We start from the raw sequence: 16,225 nt of genomic DNA on the forward strand, positions 1-16,225 counted from the left end.
TTTACCAACACTGTTTAAAGCTCATCTTTGTTTAATTTATCAAATAATCATCTTGATAATCAAAATCTTCATTTTACAGTAACTGTGATTACATATTTGGTATAGTAGTATATTATACTGGCTGCAAACTAAAAGCTAGACTACAAAAAGCCCATTTAGATGATAAAGGCATATTTGTGATTGCATAAAGCACACTGATCATAAAAGGCCCCCTGGTCTATGGCATGTAGTATTAGAATGAACTTGGCACTGCCTAAGTTAATAAAGCAGGATTTTTCCATGTAAAGGCATTTAGAGTCACTATCATTGGGAAATGGTGAGAATGCTAACAATCAGAGTTGGCTTGGTTTCCTCTGAGACGATTGTCTCACATATTGTTTGGGTTATAACACAGCATGTTCAGCTGAATGTTCTCATCCCAGTGGCGCAGCAGCAGGAACAGCTGTCTGGCTGCTCCCTTAAGGCCTGCCATGTCCAGTCCCTCGGGCAGCTTCTGACAGCGCAGCCATGAGTCTGCTTTTGCTGCTACCAGTTCCCACTCCATAAAGTAGCCGGCACACCGGTGCTCTAGCCACGCTAGGGCCACAGCTGTGGCCCAAGTTGAGCCCTCCAGATCCTCTTGAGCCAACTGGCTGCTCCCTTGGAGGTAAGCTTGCTCAGGTGTAGAGCCTTCATATATATCTGTCTCTGACCCACGGCCACTGTCTGCTTGGCCGAGGTTCTGGTTCTGAAAGGGGCTGATGAATAACTCCAAAGAACCCTCTTCAGAGCTGGGGAGGTCAGTGGGAGAGGTGACAGGGTCTTGTTCAGAGAGGTATCTTCGGCGAAGCCTCGATTCCAAAATTAGGGGAGTATCATCTGGAGTGTGGTGGAAAGGTGGAATGGCTGGTCTGACAAAGGAGCAAGCGGAAGGAGAGAAGGTAACGTGGTGACCAGAGGGAGCACCAGGAGGTTTGGCACTAGTGGACAAGGATGGAGCACTGGGAGATGTGCAGCGTAAGGCTGGGCTGAGACTACGGCGGTGGAGACTGTATGGCGATGCTCTTTTAAGGCGGTCCAGAGGAATCTGGACACAGTCAGAGTAGATCTCAGTCAGAAGAAAAGCTCCTGATGCCAGCTGCAGACGAACCTGAGGAGTCATAACAGACATGGGTAATGAGCACACTTGAAGATGAGTGCACAGTATTACGATGCTGGAAATGCACTTTGCCTTTAACGTGGCAGTGTTTCTCTTTTGCACACTATTTGTCATAGCACGTGGTTTAACTTTCCAAAGTTCTTCTGCCTTTAAATGTCGACTGACTCCAGGAGTTTGCAGAATGAATTTGGGAGCTGATGGTATGTATTGTGTGCTGGGTAAACAAATAAAATGGACACAACTTTAGCACTTCACTGTTTTCCATGTTGGCACAGCTCACCAGGGGCAGGTAGTCTGGAGCTTCACTTTCAGGTTGTTTCTCAGTCTCGGCAGATAAGCAGTGGGACTTGACAGGCACCTGCTTTCCTGATGAAATGGAGGACCTGAGCCTGCCCAGCGGGAACCTGGAATTAAAAAAAACAAAACAGGTACGCTAAAAAAAAAAAATCTAACATTTAAAGAGAGTGCAATTTGCCAGTGGAGATGTGGGAGTTGTGCGTACACTCTTGTGGTTTGCATGTCATTATAACACTGTTGTTTCAGTGTGAACACTACGGCTAACTAAACAAAAGACAAATTACATGGATTCAGAGTGTCAGATTTAACAGGAGCCTCGCAAAAAAGAAATCCTATGAATACTTCCTTATCATCTACATCAGAATTCACTACAACGGTGAGTTTTGCAACAACTTTTGACAATTTGCAGTTAGAAACCTTTGTTGTGATGGGAGTCGCTAAAGACATGTCACGTGTAAGGGTTGTTGGGTTTGAATTAGCGTGCAGCTGCAGTGAACAGCCATATGCCTGCGTGAAAAGATGAACCCTGACCTGAACAACATTCACTGCATCAATCACGGTTAGAACCTACGGCCTGTGCTGTATGAGTTCCAGGGCCGAGTTGTTTTCACATATTTATTAACTCTTAAACTTCAGTAAATGGCCCATCATTCACTCTCAGGACATTTACAGATGTGGGTAAACAGAGTGGTGATGCTGTGGCTCATTTCTTACATTTAAGTAACATGTGCACAAACAGGAGTGTATACATGAACAACTTTAAAGTAGGAGCTTTTCAAGAAACTACAGTATTTGTTTTCGTGTCTTACTTCTTAGGGGTTTTTAGCGCCTTTTAGTCCTTTCATGTGTTTATTTTATTGCATCTTTGTCAGTCTCACACAAACTGTTAAAAGAGTTTAATATGAAAGTCTTACCTGGTGCCAAAGAAGCTCTCCATTGACTTGCTCTCTATAGATCGCTGTGAGCGAGTGCTCGGGGTGCCTGTTGCCATGGCTGTAGTGTAGTAGGAGCTGCCCCCTACACCTGGGATGACATTAAAACATTAAATTGTATTGTTTTATCAGCTCAGTGATAAAAGTGGTGTTTTCTGATTGTGCTTAAAGGCTCAGCTCATCCAGATTAAACAAAACTGATCACAGGTATTTTACATGGATCTGGAACTAAATGAATAAAAGCAAATATGTCTGTGCGATTGGATACCAATAAAGTTAAGGAAGATTTATTTAGATGGACTGATCCTTTAAGAGCTTCTTCACAAGTTGTGTGTGTAATGGAGTCGGGGGAGAGGGGTCCTCCTTTTTCTCCTTCTCACCACAGCTTTCTCTTCAGAAGCCTCGATCCTTGAGACTACTTACACCAGATTTTTCCCTGAGCGAACGGACAGCAGTACTTACTAGAGTCCCAGGATGTTACACTACAGGGTGAGGCAGGAGTGTCATCTCTGTCTGAGAGATACAAAGATTGTTGATGACCTAAAGTCTTGATAACAGAAATGGGTGCTGGCATCATTCGGTCGTTCTTACCTGTAGAGTTCCAGGTGTCTTCCACCTCTGCACTGTCTCCAGTGGTGTGCCGTCTGCCCAGACCTACAGAATAAGTCCTCTGCCTACGAATGCCTGACTGAAAAGCCTGCCTGTTTCCCAAATGTAGCCCTGCAGACACACACAAATAAACAGAACACAATGTGGACCCTTAAAAATATCAACTGAATCCAACAATAAATAAAAATAACATATAAATGGTGCTTCTGTAATTCACTTAGCACTGTTTTCCTTAAGTTAAAGAATTCAGAAGAGCTATTGATTTTCCTTCCGTCTGTCCGTCCATCCCTCCATTATCCAAATCAAGGTCAGGGGGATCAGACAGAATTATACAGACCTGTTACTGCCAAAGTCTTTCAAGCTGCATGCTCTAAACTTGCATACACATAAAAACAGGCTTCAAAGAGAAGACAAATTCTAATGCTTGATTCCTCATAACACCAATGAGAAGATCAGGATTGTTCTTTACAGATATCTTATTATCATTGACAAGTAAACAAAACTTCCTGGATGAAAGTTGAGCTGAGAGTTTATTCTGTGTATGTGTGTTGGTGGGTGGCACACCTGTGGTTTGCACATCCATGTCAGCCAAGCCTTTGTTGGGATTGCTGTCAGTGGTAGTGAAGGCTGTGTACATACAGATGATGTTACAGTGCTTACTTGTCTGGATAGCCTTTGTACGATATCGCTTCGCTGAGCCTAAGAAGCCATCAAACAGAGGAATAGTAAGAGATGCACAGTAGTTTGGAGATAACGGCACATTAATCAGTAGGAAAAAGCAACCGGTAAACCGCCCACCATGTCCAATGTCGCTCTCTTTCTCTGCCATTTTCTCAAAGTCTCTTATAACTGAGCGAGCGGTCAGTTGGTGAATGATCTCCTGCCACGATTTCCCTCCTCTTCCTTCTTCACCTCCCCTTCCATATACCCCACTTACTTCAATGTCCTGACTCTCAGGGGTCCAGAGGTGCCCCAGGTCTACAGTGACCTCCCAGGACACAGGCCTGCCACTCAGGACACCATGAATAAGGGAACGGCACTGGCCTGGGGGAGGACTGTCAGGCGGGACAGCAGTGAAGAGATACTCTGGATCTGTGAAACTGTCCCAGTCCAGAGGGGAGGCGGGAAACAAGAGTCCATCTAAGGGGCAGAGCGAAAAATAGGATAGAAATTTTACGGGACTGAATAAATAAATATGATCCTATTTTCTTTGCAGTGAAACTTACTGGAGTCGGTGAGGCTTCTGTGGGACGCTGTCCCTCGTGGTGTTGGCTTTGTCTCCCCGTCACTTTCTTCCAGCTTCCCTCCCAGTGTTTGGTCAAAGGAGACCCTCTCCAGAGCCCTTCTCAGCCGATGCATCTCTAATTCACCCTGGGGGGACGAAAAACTTCGCGCTGCCATCGTCGAACGTGCTAGTGCTTTTTGTCTCCTACAAGACTCCGCAGCTCCATCCAGACACCCGTTCTGGTTGTAAAAGGGGGACAAGCAAAGAGAAGTAGGTTTGGGTATCATTTTGTTTTTCTCTGCAGTATGTTAGGGTCATTAGATTGAAATGTATTTGCCATGTTGCAAGAATAACTTTGCAGCGACCTCCTGTGATATACTGACTGTGTGCTTCAGCTGTGCATGACTCAAATAAGCAGTCTTTTTAATTGATATGATCTTTTTTCCAAAGGAAAGATAGAAGTTTATAGTTATATATAGTTGTTATATTTTCATGTCTTGTTTTGTCTGTGTGTTCCCAATTACTTACTAAATTCACAAAAAAAAGTCTGTCAGTCTTTAGTCTTACTTTTTTGGTCCCGCTGTCTGGGGATTTGACTGAAAGGTCTTGCTGCCACGATGAGTCTGCCCAGCGAGACAGGGATGATCTCTGTTCTGGAGGGGGCATCTTCTCGAGGCCTTGGGGCAGAGACCCTGTATCGAGCACTGGACCAGAGCAGTGACAGCTGGAGAGAAAGGCCCCGTCAGAATTTGAGGCATGTATGTGAGAGTGGGACTGCGTTTGTAGACTTCGTTCACTGCTGAGTGAGCAGCGAGTGAGGATGTACTGCTCCTGAATGTAAGAGCTCTCCTGGATCCTCTTCCTCACATCGCTGGACCAGTCCAACTCCACACCTATAGTGGACAAAAGCCTGTTGTTAGCCACTGTGGTTTAAAGTGTGCTGGCAAATGTAGATGTTCGTGATGAGTGACCAACCTGGACTGGTGCCTGTGTCTGTGTCTTTGGCACAGGAGAACTCAGAGGATATCTCTCTAGAAATTTCCCTCAGTGCTTCCTCCAACTCAGTGCCATCTGCACATGTCACCACAGGCATGAGCTCAGAGGCAGGAGGAGGTGAAAGCTCATCGTTCGACTGGCCAAAAACTGAACCCGTAGAACCACGAAGTAAATCTTTGTAGCTCTGTTCCTGAAGCAAAAAAATAAAATGCAAAGATTACATTTAAAAAAATGGTACAGTACTGTGCAAAAATATGGGGCCAACCCTCACTTCTGCATATTTTGGTAGAAAAACTGGAAATGGCTTCAGCAATGTATTAAAATATACATGTACAAAAATACAGCTTATAAAGCAAAAAGAAAGAGTTTGAAACTCATTAGAATTCTACAAAGTCAATATTTGGTATGACGATCTTTTTTTTCTCCAACATAGCCTGAACTGTCTTTGGCAGCGTTCTCATAGGTTCTCTAAGTAATCTTCAGGAATAGGTTTCCAGGTGCAAAAATAATACTTTATCCCTGCCAAACTGTGTTATCTTTGACATTTGTCATAGATTCAACTAAAGGAATGGGAACAAAGTGCCTAAAGATACAATTTAACATTTGTTCTTTGCTAAGTTGTCTGTTATGTGGAGACACAAGACTGGTTCATCCATTTAGTTTGGTGTGTTATTTATGATTGAATGATTCATAGGTCAGTTATAGCTCTAAAGTTGGTCAGCTACAAGGACTGGACTAACAATGAGCGAAAAATCAGCAAATGTCCAAAGATAAACTCTGCAAGAGTTTCAGAAACCCTGGAGAACTCTTGCTCAAGAACACTGTAAAAATACAATAACATTTGACTCACTTGAAGCAACATAAACAAATAAGTGCTGACTTAATATTTTACATGGTAATGCACACAGAGTAATACCTCTGCCTTTTTTGCTTTGAAACTGGTCATGTCGTAAAGCGTGCAGTATCCTATGAGGCGATTCCCGGGGTAGAGTGGAGGGATTTCATTGGGTGTAAGAAGAGCTTCCATGTTTTCTGGCAGATACCAGTCGATCCGTACGTCAGTCAGAACAGGTTCAAAGGCCTTCTTCAGGGACTTGATTAACTGTTGCAGAAATGGGGAGAAGAAGTAAACTTATCAAACTAATTAAAAAAACACTTTTCCCGAGATTTGTCATAAGCTAAAAAATTGGTAAACTTAAACTTATACATGTATATCTTCAATGGCTAACAGTTGTTAAACTAACTATAAAAGCCATACTATGAAAATACTAAAGTAAAATAACTCTACATTATACTTAAATGCTTGAGTAGTTATTACACTTTACGACTGCTAGTTGCTTTTCTCTATGCTGAAATGCTAATGTAATGCCCCAAGGTTTACATATGTATTCTTTCAAGACTTTGCTTTTAATTAATTTGCAATTCTTTTCACTCCAATAGGTGGCAGTGCTGCAGCGCTGCTGACCTTTGGCTGGAGTCTCTCCTCATCATCCAAGAACTCTGTAGTCCCTCCTGTCAGTTTGGCAACGTCCTGCAGGAGTCTCCTGCAGGCTCGTGGACCAAGGCCTAAGCCAAAGCATCTGCAAAGGTGATACAGTGTGTACATTACATTTTTATCACGTCACAAGAGAAAATTTAATTATGATATTAAATTGTGGATGACTTTCACTGTTTGTGTTATAACAGTTTATTTTTTATGTCTATTGAAGTAGCCTGAAAATAACCTAAAATGTTGCTTCTATGTCGCTTACAAATAGAAAATGTAGAGTCATCAAACAAACACTGGTGGAGATCACCGGCCATTTGGCTAGCTAAGAGTTTAAATGGCTCAGGGGACGGAATAATTGAAAAAGGCTGCGTTCTTGAGCAGCAGTCTGGCCGGCTAAATATGGAAACAGAAGCTCAAAATGATGTACAACACCTTCTCAGCTGCAGACTGCAGTGAGATGGCAATCTAATTAACACTGGGCAGAATTAGATGTTTTCCATAAGAATAAAGAAACGAACAAACGTGTTCATAGTTTGCTAAAGGACAGCGAAAAATTACAGTGGAGAAAGTCAGTCCGACAGGCGAATACTAATAAAGCATAAATGAAGTCATTCTGCATCTGGGGAAAACCAGAGGGGCGTGACTCTTACTGCAGAGGAGAGCACTTAACGGGATTACTGGGCGGGGCTGAAAAATACTTCAAGCCTTTCTTTTCTTTCTTCCACAGAGCTTTGCTCTCAGGTCTTTATGATCACTGTTTGCTTGGGTCCACGCTCTGTTTCTCTTGCTGTCCTCCCACATATACTGTCTCTGTCATGTTATTCACCTGGTTCTGCCTCCATTCACTCTCCTTTACTTATCTCCTGCTTCCTAACCTCACTGATTTAATGGTTTATTTAATAATGCATTTTTATTAACCAGCTGTTGCAACTATTGTCAGTTTTATCTGTTTCTTGTCATGATAGATAACTAGCTGCTCCCTCTGTACCCTCCTTCGCACATGATATCCATACCTGCCAGCACACGCGTTTCTGCGTACTAGCTCCAGCACTCTAGCTACATTGCTGATGGATCCATCTGTAATAATAAAGACCTGGCGAGGGTACGAGCGCTGCATGGGCTGTTGATAGACCCAGAAGAGCGCCCCCAGCAGGTTGGTGCCTCGCATGTCAGCTCTCATCCTCTGGACGTACTCGTAGGCCCGAGTTAGTGTGACCTGCACGCAAACACACAAGTGATTAAAGTGGGGATGCAATCAGATCCTGAGTAAAGGAGGGAGAAGCAAACAACTCCTGTCGAACCGCAGCGCCTGTGCAAACATGTTGCCAGGATAAATTTACTGTTTGTTATCAGATGCACTAATTAGCCTGTGAGGGAAGCAACAAATTAAATCAACCCTTCTCTAATAAAGACAGCACAAACAAACACACATTAGCACCTGCCTTAAAATGACCTCAGTTCACATGGTGGATAAACATAGCTGTCAGAGCAGGAGATGGAGGGACACGTCCTGCCTAAGTGAAAATGCATGAAAGGCCACCATATGGCGAGGAGAATGTGGAAAGACTGTTTGTGCTTGCAGCCCCGGGTCTGGATAAAACCCGATACTCTGCTACTAAGGCAACCCAAGAACTGACCTATTGCCTGATTAGAGAGTAGAAAACAGAACAGATAGTCCTGAACGACTGAATGACATTTTGTGTTCAGAAAAACATCATCCAAATGCTCCGTGTGTTCTCGTTTACTGGAAGGGATTCACAGATATCATGAAAAACACTGAAAATCTTTTAAAAATACCCAATTCAGGGGCAAAGCTCACTAGGTAATACTGACATCAGTGCAAAGCTTGCTGGAGGTGAACAGGGGCTTGATGGTGGTACCAAATCCCACAATGTTGAGCATTGTGCCAGAAGGTAGACTCTTGAGTGCCACCACCATGGCTTCCTGTCAGAATAAGAAAGCATATACAGGATGGAGCCAGAGTCATATACATATATATACATTCTCAAATCTGAACTTCATGTTTTATTTGCATGCTTTTGACTACTGCTCACTTTCACACGCTGGATGTTGGCACCACTCATGCTGCCACTGCGATCAATGAGAAACAGCAGCTCCCTGGTGGCTTTGTGCACTTCCAGAGGTTCACGCAGCAAGTCGGGGCAGAAATTGAGCATCAACACGGGGCTGCACAGAATGTCTTTGTGGTATCGCTTCCTGACAAACTCCAGCTGCAGGCGAAGAAGGAAAATCAGCAATGAAAGCTTAACGTCTTGAGAAAGATGTATTTAAATGCTTGACAGCAGGAAAAAATGAACAAACCTTTCTTTCAGGTTCTGAATCCTTGCGGGTGCATCGGATGAAATCTCGACGGGAGCAGATTTGCTGTTCATATTGGCTGAAGGAGAGCCTGCCTCTCTCTAAGATGACCAAGGGGCTGTGAGGTTCTGAGGAAGGGTTTAAAAGTCAGAATAAAAAGAAAATCACAGCAATGAAAAGTTCAGACCTTCCCAAACCACTTTGTCATTGCTCACCGCTGAGGTGCAAAATAATCTCTATGTGTCTGTCATAGGGATGCTCCTGTGCCAAGGTGATGTAGGTGGCAGAGGCACTTTGGGCACTTGGATCTGCATCTGCCCTCAGAGCGTGAGTAGGGCTCTCCAGTCCTATCAATAAAGAGAGGCAAAAAATGAAAATCAGTAAACATATTACAATGTTTTGAATGAGTTAATTTTTCTTTACAGCACACACTAGTGAAGATTAAATCTGTTTCATCGTCTGGCTGTGTTTGGACTGAGATCGCCTATGAAGCTATTCATTTTATTCAGTAATGAGATTGCCTGCTGTTCTCATATTTCATAATGGTTGAGATGAAAACCACTGAATCAGCCTTATTTGAGGAGACAGGCAGTACCAGCCAGCAGACAGGCCCCTCTGACCAGCAGCTGGAAGTTCAGCTCATAAGGTGCCAGGTTGACAGCTGGGCTGGTGAAGATGGCGTGCGCACACTGCTGCTGAGAGTGCACGATCCGATCTTGTTTTCCTGAGGTGGCACCAAAACAACTGGTCGCCCTACAAAAACAAGAAAAAAAGGCGCACAATGGGAAGTTTTTTAGGAAAATAGTATGAAAGAAGTGGGGGGGGAAATCAGGAGTCCACGTCTGATAAATACCCAGTTTCATCAGACTTCCCTCCACTTTCACTCTTGCTTGGAGTCATTTTCCCAGTGACAAGCGGGGTAAGGAGTGTGGGGTAGACGATCCGAATGGCTCCGTTTTCTAATGTGGGAAGTTCTAGTGTCGTGCTTATGATGATCGACACTATATCCATGGGGCCAATGACTCCGGTGCCCACGATGAAAGTGGTTCTCTCCAGGTCCTCATCCAGGATCAGATGTCCTAAAGCCCAAAATACAATGTTGTGTTAGAACCTTATGTTAAATTTTCAAGACTGTCTGTGACATCATTAATAAATATGAAAATACATGTAGATGAATGTGAAAAGAGCACATGATTAAAAACCTAGCACACAAACGCACATTAATTGCTGGTATTTACTCAGAATAATCCATCACCATCAGCTGAATTAAATAAACTGTTCTGTGGTCTGCAGTTAAGTAGATATGTTTCTACTAAGTGAATGCCGTTACAACATTAGGCAGGGATCCAGATCAGATGGCCTTCCTCATCTGACACAGAACGGACTTACCGTACTGAAGCCACATTATTACTGCAGCATCAGTACACAAATGTTTTGCAGTTATATAAAACATTTTTATTATAAGCTAAAAGCCGATTTTATTGCTTTAGTGTCATGCAGCATCAGCATCAGCATCAAGGGCTTTTCAGACTAAATATATGCATTTCACAAGTGCAAAGATGGCTTTTTCAGATAGCCCTCTCTACGTCTGCGCTAGACTGTCTGCAAGGAGAGAAGCAATGAATCATGTCTGCAGCAGTATCCATAAATAATAGTATATATCATTTATAATATTATATATATTTAAATGCAAGCTGGTATAACTCTAATGTTTAATTCCTTGCAATTCTGAAATTGTATCAGAGAAAAATGTAACAACTTCAACATAATATTTTTGCCTTCACGGCATTCTTCCATCCTCCGCCTCACCGTTGGTGCATTGCATGTCTAGACTGGGGCTCCCACAGCAGCCCCACTCCAGGCCATTCCCTTCAAGACCAACTCCAGGGCAGCAATCCAAACAGCAGTCCTTTAACTTTCCTCGGCTTTGGATCTGGACCCCAACCAACCGGCCTGCGATCACGGCTTCAAAGCCCACCACAACCTCCTTTTCACCGAGAGGGTATATGAACACACCTGGATGAAGGTTACAGACACACAAGCTGCTAAGACACATAAAACTGAAACAGGCTTTTGCTAAAGAAATGTTCATAAGTAAAATAAGTACAGTAGATATTTCTAAGATCGGGGGATCTGGAGCCAGTTGCATACCTTAAGTTCTCTTCTTAGGTAAGACATAATATGGAAAACCTTAATACGTTTCTTTTGTCAGGATACTAGTTTAGCTCGCTGGGTTGAATAGGTGACTGAGCTGTTGTAGGGTTTATAGAAGAGCCTGGGTTCAAATCTACCCTTGAGATTGGTCACTGTGTGTCTTTCTCCCAGCTTTCCTTAACCAAATTTCCTTCAAAGAACAAGATATTTTTTCACTGAAAGATATTTTTCAGCAGTAAAATAAACAACAATTCCTTTGCTTTTTACCTTACATTTTGTGCTAAGTTTACTCTGTCGTAAAGGAATGAATCCAACAAACACATTTGTTTTTTTTTAATTTCCTCACTTATTGTAATAAATCTGGCTATACTGTTAAGTTAGAGTCAGGGCTACCTGAGGTCTTTTCTTCTTCTTACTTGGTAAGTTAGGTCTTTTGTGCATCACTTTGACTGGCTGTAAGGTATTCATTAAGTAGAAGATAAGCAGAAACTCTTACTTGAATAAAGTAAACACTTCAAGGAAAACTTAGGGAGAAGACTTAAAGTTGTTTTGTGCCATCAGCTCCTGCTGCGCTGCCTTCGTGGCATATAATGTGTAAGACAGTGGCAGCTTTTTGAACAAATTGAATAGGGGCAAAGCAAATACTATGTTTAGTCTTCTGGAACATTCATACAGGGGCTCCTGATTATTAAAGGAAGTAAAAAACTTGTCAGTTATTCTGAATATACAGAAAATTAATAGTCATACTACTATTGTATGTTTGCTTGTTTATTTCATCGAATGGCCAGTTTTGGTCATGTTGGTTTTAGATGTCTTTGATAATGATAAAGTACAAATAAACATGAAAGAGATTTGTTGATTTTTACTCTTCATCTTTACTTCAAAGTATCTGGTGTTCCTCACGGGCCAAGTCTTGTCCCACTCCCATTTTTAATCTGGGATTATCATTATCCTTTGCACTCAAAAACTCTTTTTCTTGTGTCTCATGGTATATTATAATATCACAGTTTAGCTACACTAAACTTGGCAGTTAGTACTCACCTTCTACAGACTCTATGTCAGCGTTGGCATAGGTAAGGTGCGCAGTGATGCCCATGGAGCAACCATTAGCACAAGATTTGATGCAGGAGGCTTTGAGTAGCAGTGGTTCCCATGTAGAGCGGTTTCTCAGCCCCACCATCTTTTCTGTAAAATTAAGCCTCTGCCTTGCTGGTTGGATCAAAACACAGGTACACAAATGGCCAGCACAGACAGGAAGGGGAACATGTGAGTGTGCATTTAAATTCTCTCATTTTCTATTCAGAGCACAATTACAATGATCCTTGTAAATCAGACCTGATTTTTGCTGCACAAATTAACACTAAACAAAAACAGATAAGTTCACAATTTTATGTGTATACACAACACAGGCCATATATTTCTTGTTTATATGTGCAGGCATATCAGTTATTGGCAGTCTAACATCCTATCATGTCTCCTCAAGCTCGTAGCAACCAACTGTGATAGCTGGAGTATAACAGGCTTGGTAAATCATTAACACTGCAGGTCAGCACTTGCTCCGTTATGCATCATGCCTAGCATTTGCAATCAGCTGCTAATCTCTATGCAAAGCCACATGTTCTTAAAACTGCAGTGCCATACTTACTTCAGTCTTTTCTAACTGCAGGAAGAAATAATACAGTATTAAAACTTGTTAAGATATGTCCTAATTTTCATGTATGTAATTAAAACTGTACTCAATAAGTCTTCGTGACTGATCACTTAATAACTGTAAGTGCAACAGGTGCTGAAACCTATGTGTAGCTTACTTAGTGAGTGGTAGGGTGAACTAAACTCTGTGTGTGTGTATGTACGTGTGTTTGAGTATGCACACATGGGTGCATTTGTGTGCGTGCGTCTCTGTGTGTGTGTGTGTGTGTTTGCTGTGATCAAGGTAATGGTCTTTTCACATCTACCTTTCTAACAAGATCAACAGCCTCCATCTGGCTACTGTGCTCTCAGTGCATAACAAGCAAATAAATGCCTGGTTTGTCAAAGTAGGGCAAAGTAATACTGCTAGAACACACGTGAAAGGAAAAGTACAACAGCGGCCCTCTTTGGGCTATTCAGAACAAGATCTCTGACAAAGCTAATGAATAATCTTGATAGAAGATCTGTTTCGGTTTATTGCTGACAAAAAAAGTAAGACACAGATAATGACATCTTTACACAGTAAGTGTGTGCATGCATATAATACATATTGTAGAATAAAGATGAAAATTATGTATGCATGTACATATTAACCTTCAAGAGTTGTTCCTGAAACAAGTATGTATATATATATATTTATATATATATGAAATATGAAAACAAATACTGCAACATATCCTGTAACATATTCAGGTGCATGAAAAAGTCGTCATGGCACCCACTATTCAAACTGTATGCATTAAAAGTAGACTGAAATCTTAGAAAGTGATGATTCTGTGTTTGTTTGCCAAGATTTAATCAAGCAGTCCGGTGTTTGCAGTAGCAGAGGTGGTTGCGAATTGGCTCTGGGCAACACTGCAGTCTCCTCATGACAGTTACAATCCCCAGATAACAAGCAAAATAATCGTCCAGGAACACTTACTGTGCTGTGTCTGCTAATTTGCCTCTCTGTCCAGTCCCTGCATCACTCCGCCACCACATCTGCTTGCGGGTTTCCCAAGTGATACGTTAGGAGTTTTCCTGTTAACAGATACTGCTTTCTGCTCTCCCTCCCCCCCTCTCTGTCTCTCTCGCTCCCTCCTTCTGTCTCTCCTTGCCTCTGTCCATAAATCCAGCAGTTGCCCTATAAAGAAAGTCAAGTCACAAAGCACTGTCATAAATGCATATGCATGAATGAACAACAAATATGGTACAAAGCTAATAGCTGATAAAAACATCTTCATGTACAAGTGATTATTTGGCCCATTCATGCATCTACTGTAGCTACATAAAGTCTGTACAAATGTGTTTTCATTGCCTGGCAACGCATTAAAATGACTCTTTCAGATTAACAACAGGTCTCACTGCTGCTATCAATCACCAGCATGCATCTCCACACGAACCCACATTTCCTGTTATGTGAAATGTCATCTGCTTACCTGCTTTGACCTGAGCCAAGGGGATGATCGGAAACTATGATCGGGAACCTGATGTTGAGGCAAAAGCTCAGATCGGTAAGTGAGGCAGAGCCTGCTTTTCATCCAGACAATTGGCCGTGATGGTAGCAGCACCATAATTCATGGCTAATGGTTTGGCTAGGGAGAGGAAAGGGGGGGTGGGGGGTGATGTGTTCTGCCTCTCCCAACAGGTCAGTCAGAAGCAGCAGCAGCAGTAGGCATGGGGAGGTGACACCAAGGAAGGAACAGGTTTTTGTCCTCCAGTCTACATTTCAGTGGGTCTAACACCGCAAAGAATTAAAAAATTAATTCAATCTGTCATCTGAGACCATGGTTTGAAATATGAATTTTACAGAATTTTAAAAAGTATTAAAAATGTGTTAAAACAGCATCACAGTTGGGTTCATATCTAGTTAGACAGTGAAAGCAGTAAAAGTTCTGGAGTTTTGAATTTGACAGAAACTCTAGCTATGCAAATTAAGCTCATTGTTATATAAGTATGAGAGGCGCCTTCGTGAATGTAAAGAGGTTTTAGTTCAGGATGCAAACCTGTAACTCAAGAACAGAAAGGCCTGATTAAACTGCCAGGTGAAAACGGATGAACTTTAACTAAAAATAATGGGAAGAGTGTGCAGAGTGAAAGAATGACTGCAAATGGAACTGGGTCACTAATGTTCACTAATGATGCAAATTCTAATATTCATGAAACTAAATTTAGGGCATTAATCGCTGATCAGATTCAGTCAACTGCTGCAAAAGTGATAGTGTGGCGCCACACAACACAGGGGGATAGTGACAAACTGAACCAGGGGCTTCTTTAAGCAAAGAAATGTAACAATCTTAAAGCTTGGACGTCTTTTACTGTTTGCGAAACTGTAAGCAGAGAGACTCACTAACAAGCAGCAAAAAACAGCTGCAGAAAAGGCCTGGCAGAGCGTCACAAAAAAAATGCTGATTAAAGAAACTTAAATAATGAAAACATTTCTGTCACTGCTAAACTTAATGTCACATATGTAAGCAGATATATAGATAGAACATTTTGCAAGACAAGTAACTGTATTCGTTTTATTGATTATTTGTTTATTTGCTTAGTTTTATCCACTACTTTTTGGCAGTTCAATGTGCTACAGGTGTAAGTGTGTGTGTGTGTGTTTGTGTGTGTGTTTGTGTGTATGAGACAGAAAAGCAGATACATACAAAGAGAAAGGAAGCAGGTAAGGTCAGCATAGTAGAGTACCATCTCCTGATAGTTCACCTGAAGAGCACTCTGTTTGTTTTTGATGTTCATGGGAAGACATGAGACACTGTACAATACTGTCTGTTTTTCATATTGCATCATTCTTTATCATTAAATTAATTAAATGGTGCATCCAATAAGCACATATTAAACTGCCATATTTGGATTTATTTATGATGAATACATACATCACTAAAACTAATTTTTTTGTTTGTGAATTGTACAACAGAAACACAAAGGCAGGTATAGGGAGAGAGCATGGGGTGATCTGGCTAACCTTTCTTCCCTGTGCCTTTAAATCCAGTATAACTGTAATTGTGTGAAAATGTAAATGTAAAAATGTTATTAATATGTTGCATTTTAAATAAATGATTACACTTGAGCAACCAAACAGTAATTAAAAAATCCCTATGATGTTCCTACAGCTAGCTAGCTTATTAGCTAGGCTAGCTTAGCTACTTAGCTGTGATGATTCTAGTTGCTCCTTTAGCTGACCGATATAGACTATATTCAGCCATACAAATAATATATTGAGTACACCTAAACTGAAAATAATTATTTTATTGAAATGGAAAAACGTGAAGTATTAAATATCTGCATATAATAACCCTTTCACATTAACTGTCAAGCTAACTCCATTTTATTAATACAGCAGATCTAAAACAACAGAAATTAATCCAGCCTAAAGTGTTGGATCAGAAGAA

The 16,225-nt window shown here is 41.6% G+C and overlaps 1 protein-coding gene and 1 long non-coding RNA gene across 3 annotated transcripts; both read right to left on the reverse strand.

Moving 5' to 3' along the window:
• Positions 1-6: 6 nt before the first annotated feature.
• On the reverse strand, positions 7-11,069 carry vwa5b2 (von Willebrand factor A domain containing 5B2). Of its 2 annotated transcripts, XM_040021842.1 has the most exons (20): positions 10,815-11,069; positions 9,859-10,084; positions 9,601-9,758; positions 9,221-9,352; positions 9,009-9,133; positions 8,741-8,917; positions 8,520-8,630; positions 7,700-7,902; positions 6,663-6,777; positions 6,114-6,299; positions 5,177-5,387; positions 4,769-5,094; positions 4,203-4,440; positions 3,775-4,116; positions 3,541-3,675; positions 2,959-3,087; positions 2,830-2,880; positions 2,350-2,458; positions 1,419-1,542; positions 7-1,129 (listed from the first exon to the last, which is right to left on the reverse strand). In XM_040021842.1, exons 1-20 carry the CDS (start codon positions 11,059-11,061, stop codon positions 368-370), a joined length of 4,107 nt encoding a protein of 1,368 aa, XP_039877776.1. In that variant the 5' UTR covers positions 11,062-11,069; the 3' UTR covers positions 7-367. The 2 variants fall into 2 exon arrangements, with proteins under 2 accessions (XP_039877776.1, XP_039877775.1); XM_040021841.1 differs by having other exon boundaries at positions 2,830-3,087.
• A 507-nt stretch (positions 11,070-11,576) lies between these two features.
• Positions 11,577-15,639, reverse strand: LOC120727530. The gene is made up of 3 exons (XR_005694552.1): positions 14,267-15,639; positions 13,771-13,971; positions 11,577-12,368 (listed from the first exon to the last, which is right to left on the reverse strand). It is a non-coding gene; the product is annotated as an uncharacterized LOC120727530 (long non-coding RNA).
• Between the last annotated feature and the right edge of the window lie 586 nt (positions 15,640-16,225).

Source organism: Simochromis diagramma, unplaced genomic scaffold (assembly GCF_900408965.1).
Source record: "Simochromis diagramma unplaced genomic scaffold, fSimDia1.1 OVJJ01000205.1, whole genome shotgun sequence".
In the NCBI taxonomy this organism is placed as follows: Eukaryota; Metazoa; Chordata; class Actinopteri; order Cichliformes; family Cichlidae; genus Simochromis; species Simochromis diagramma.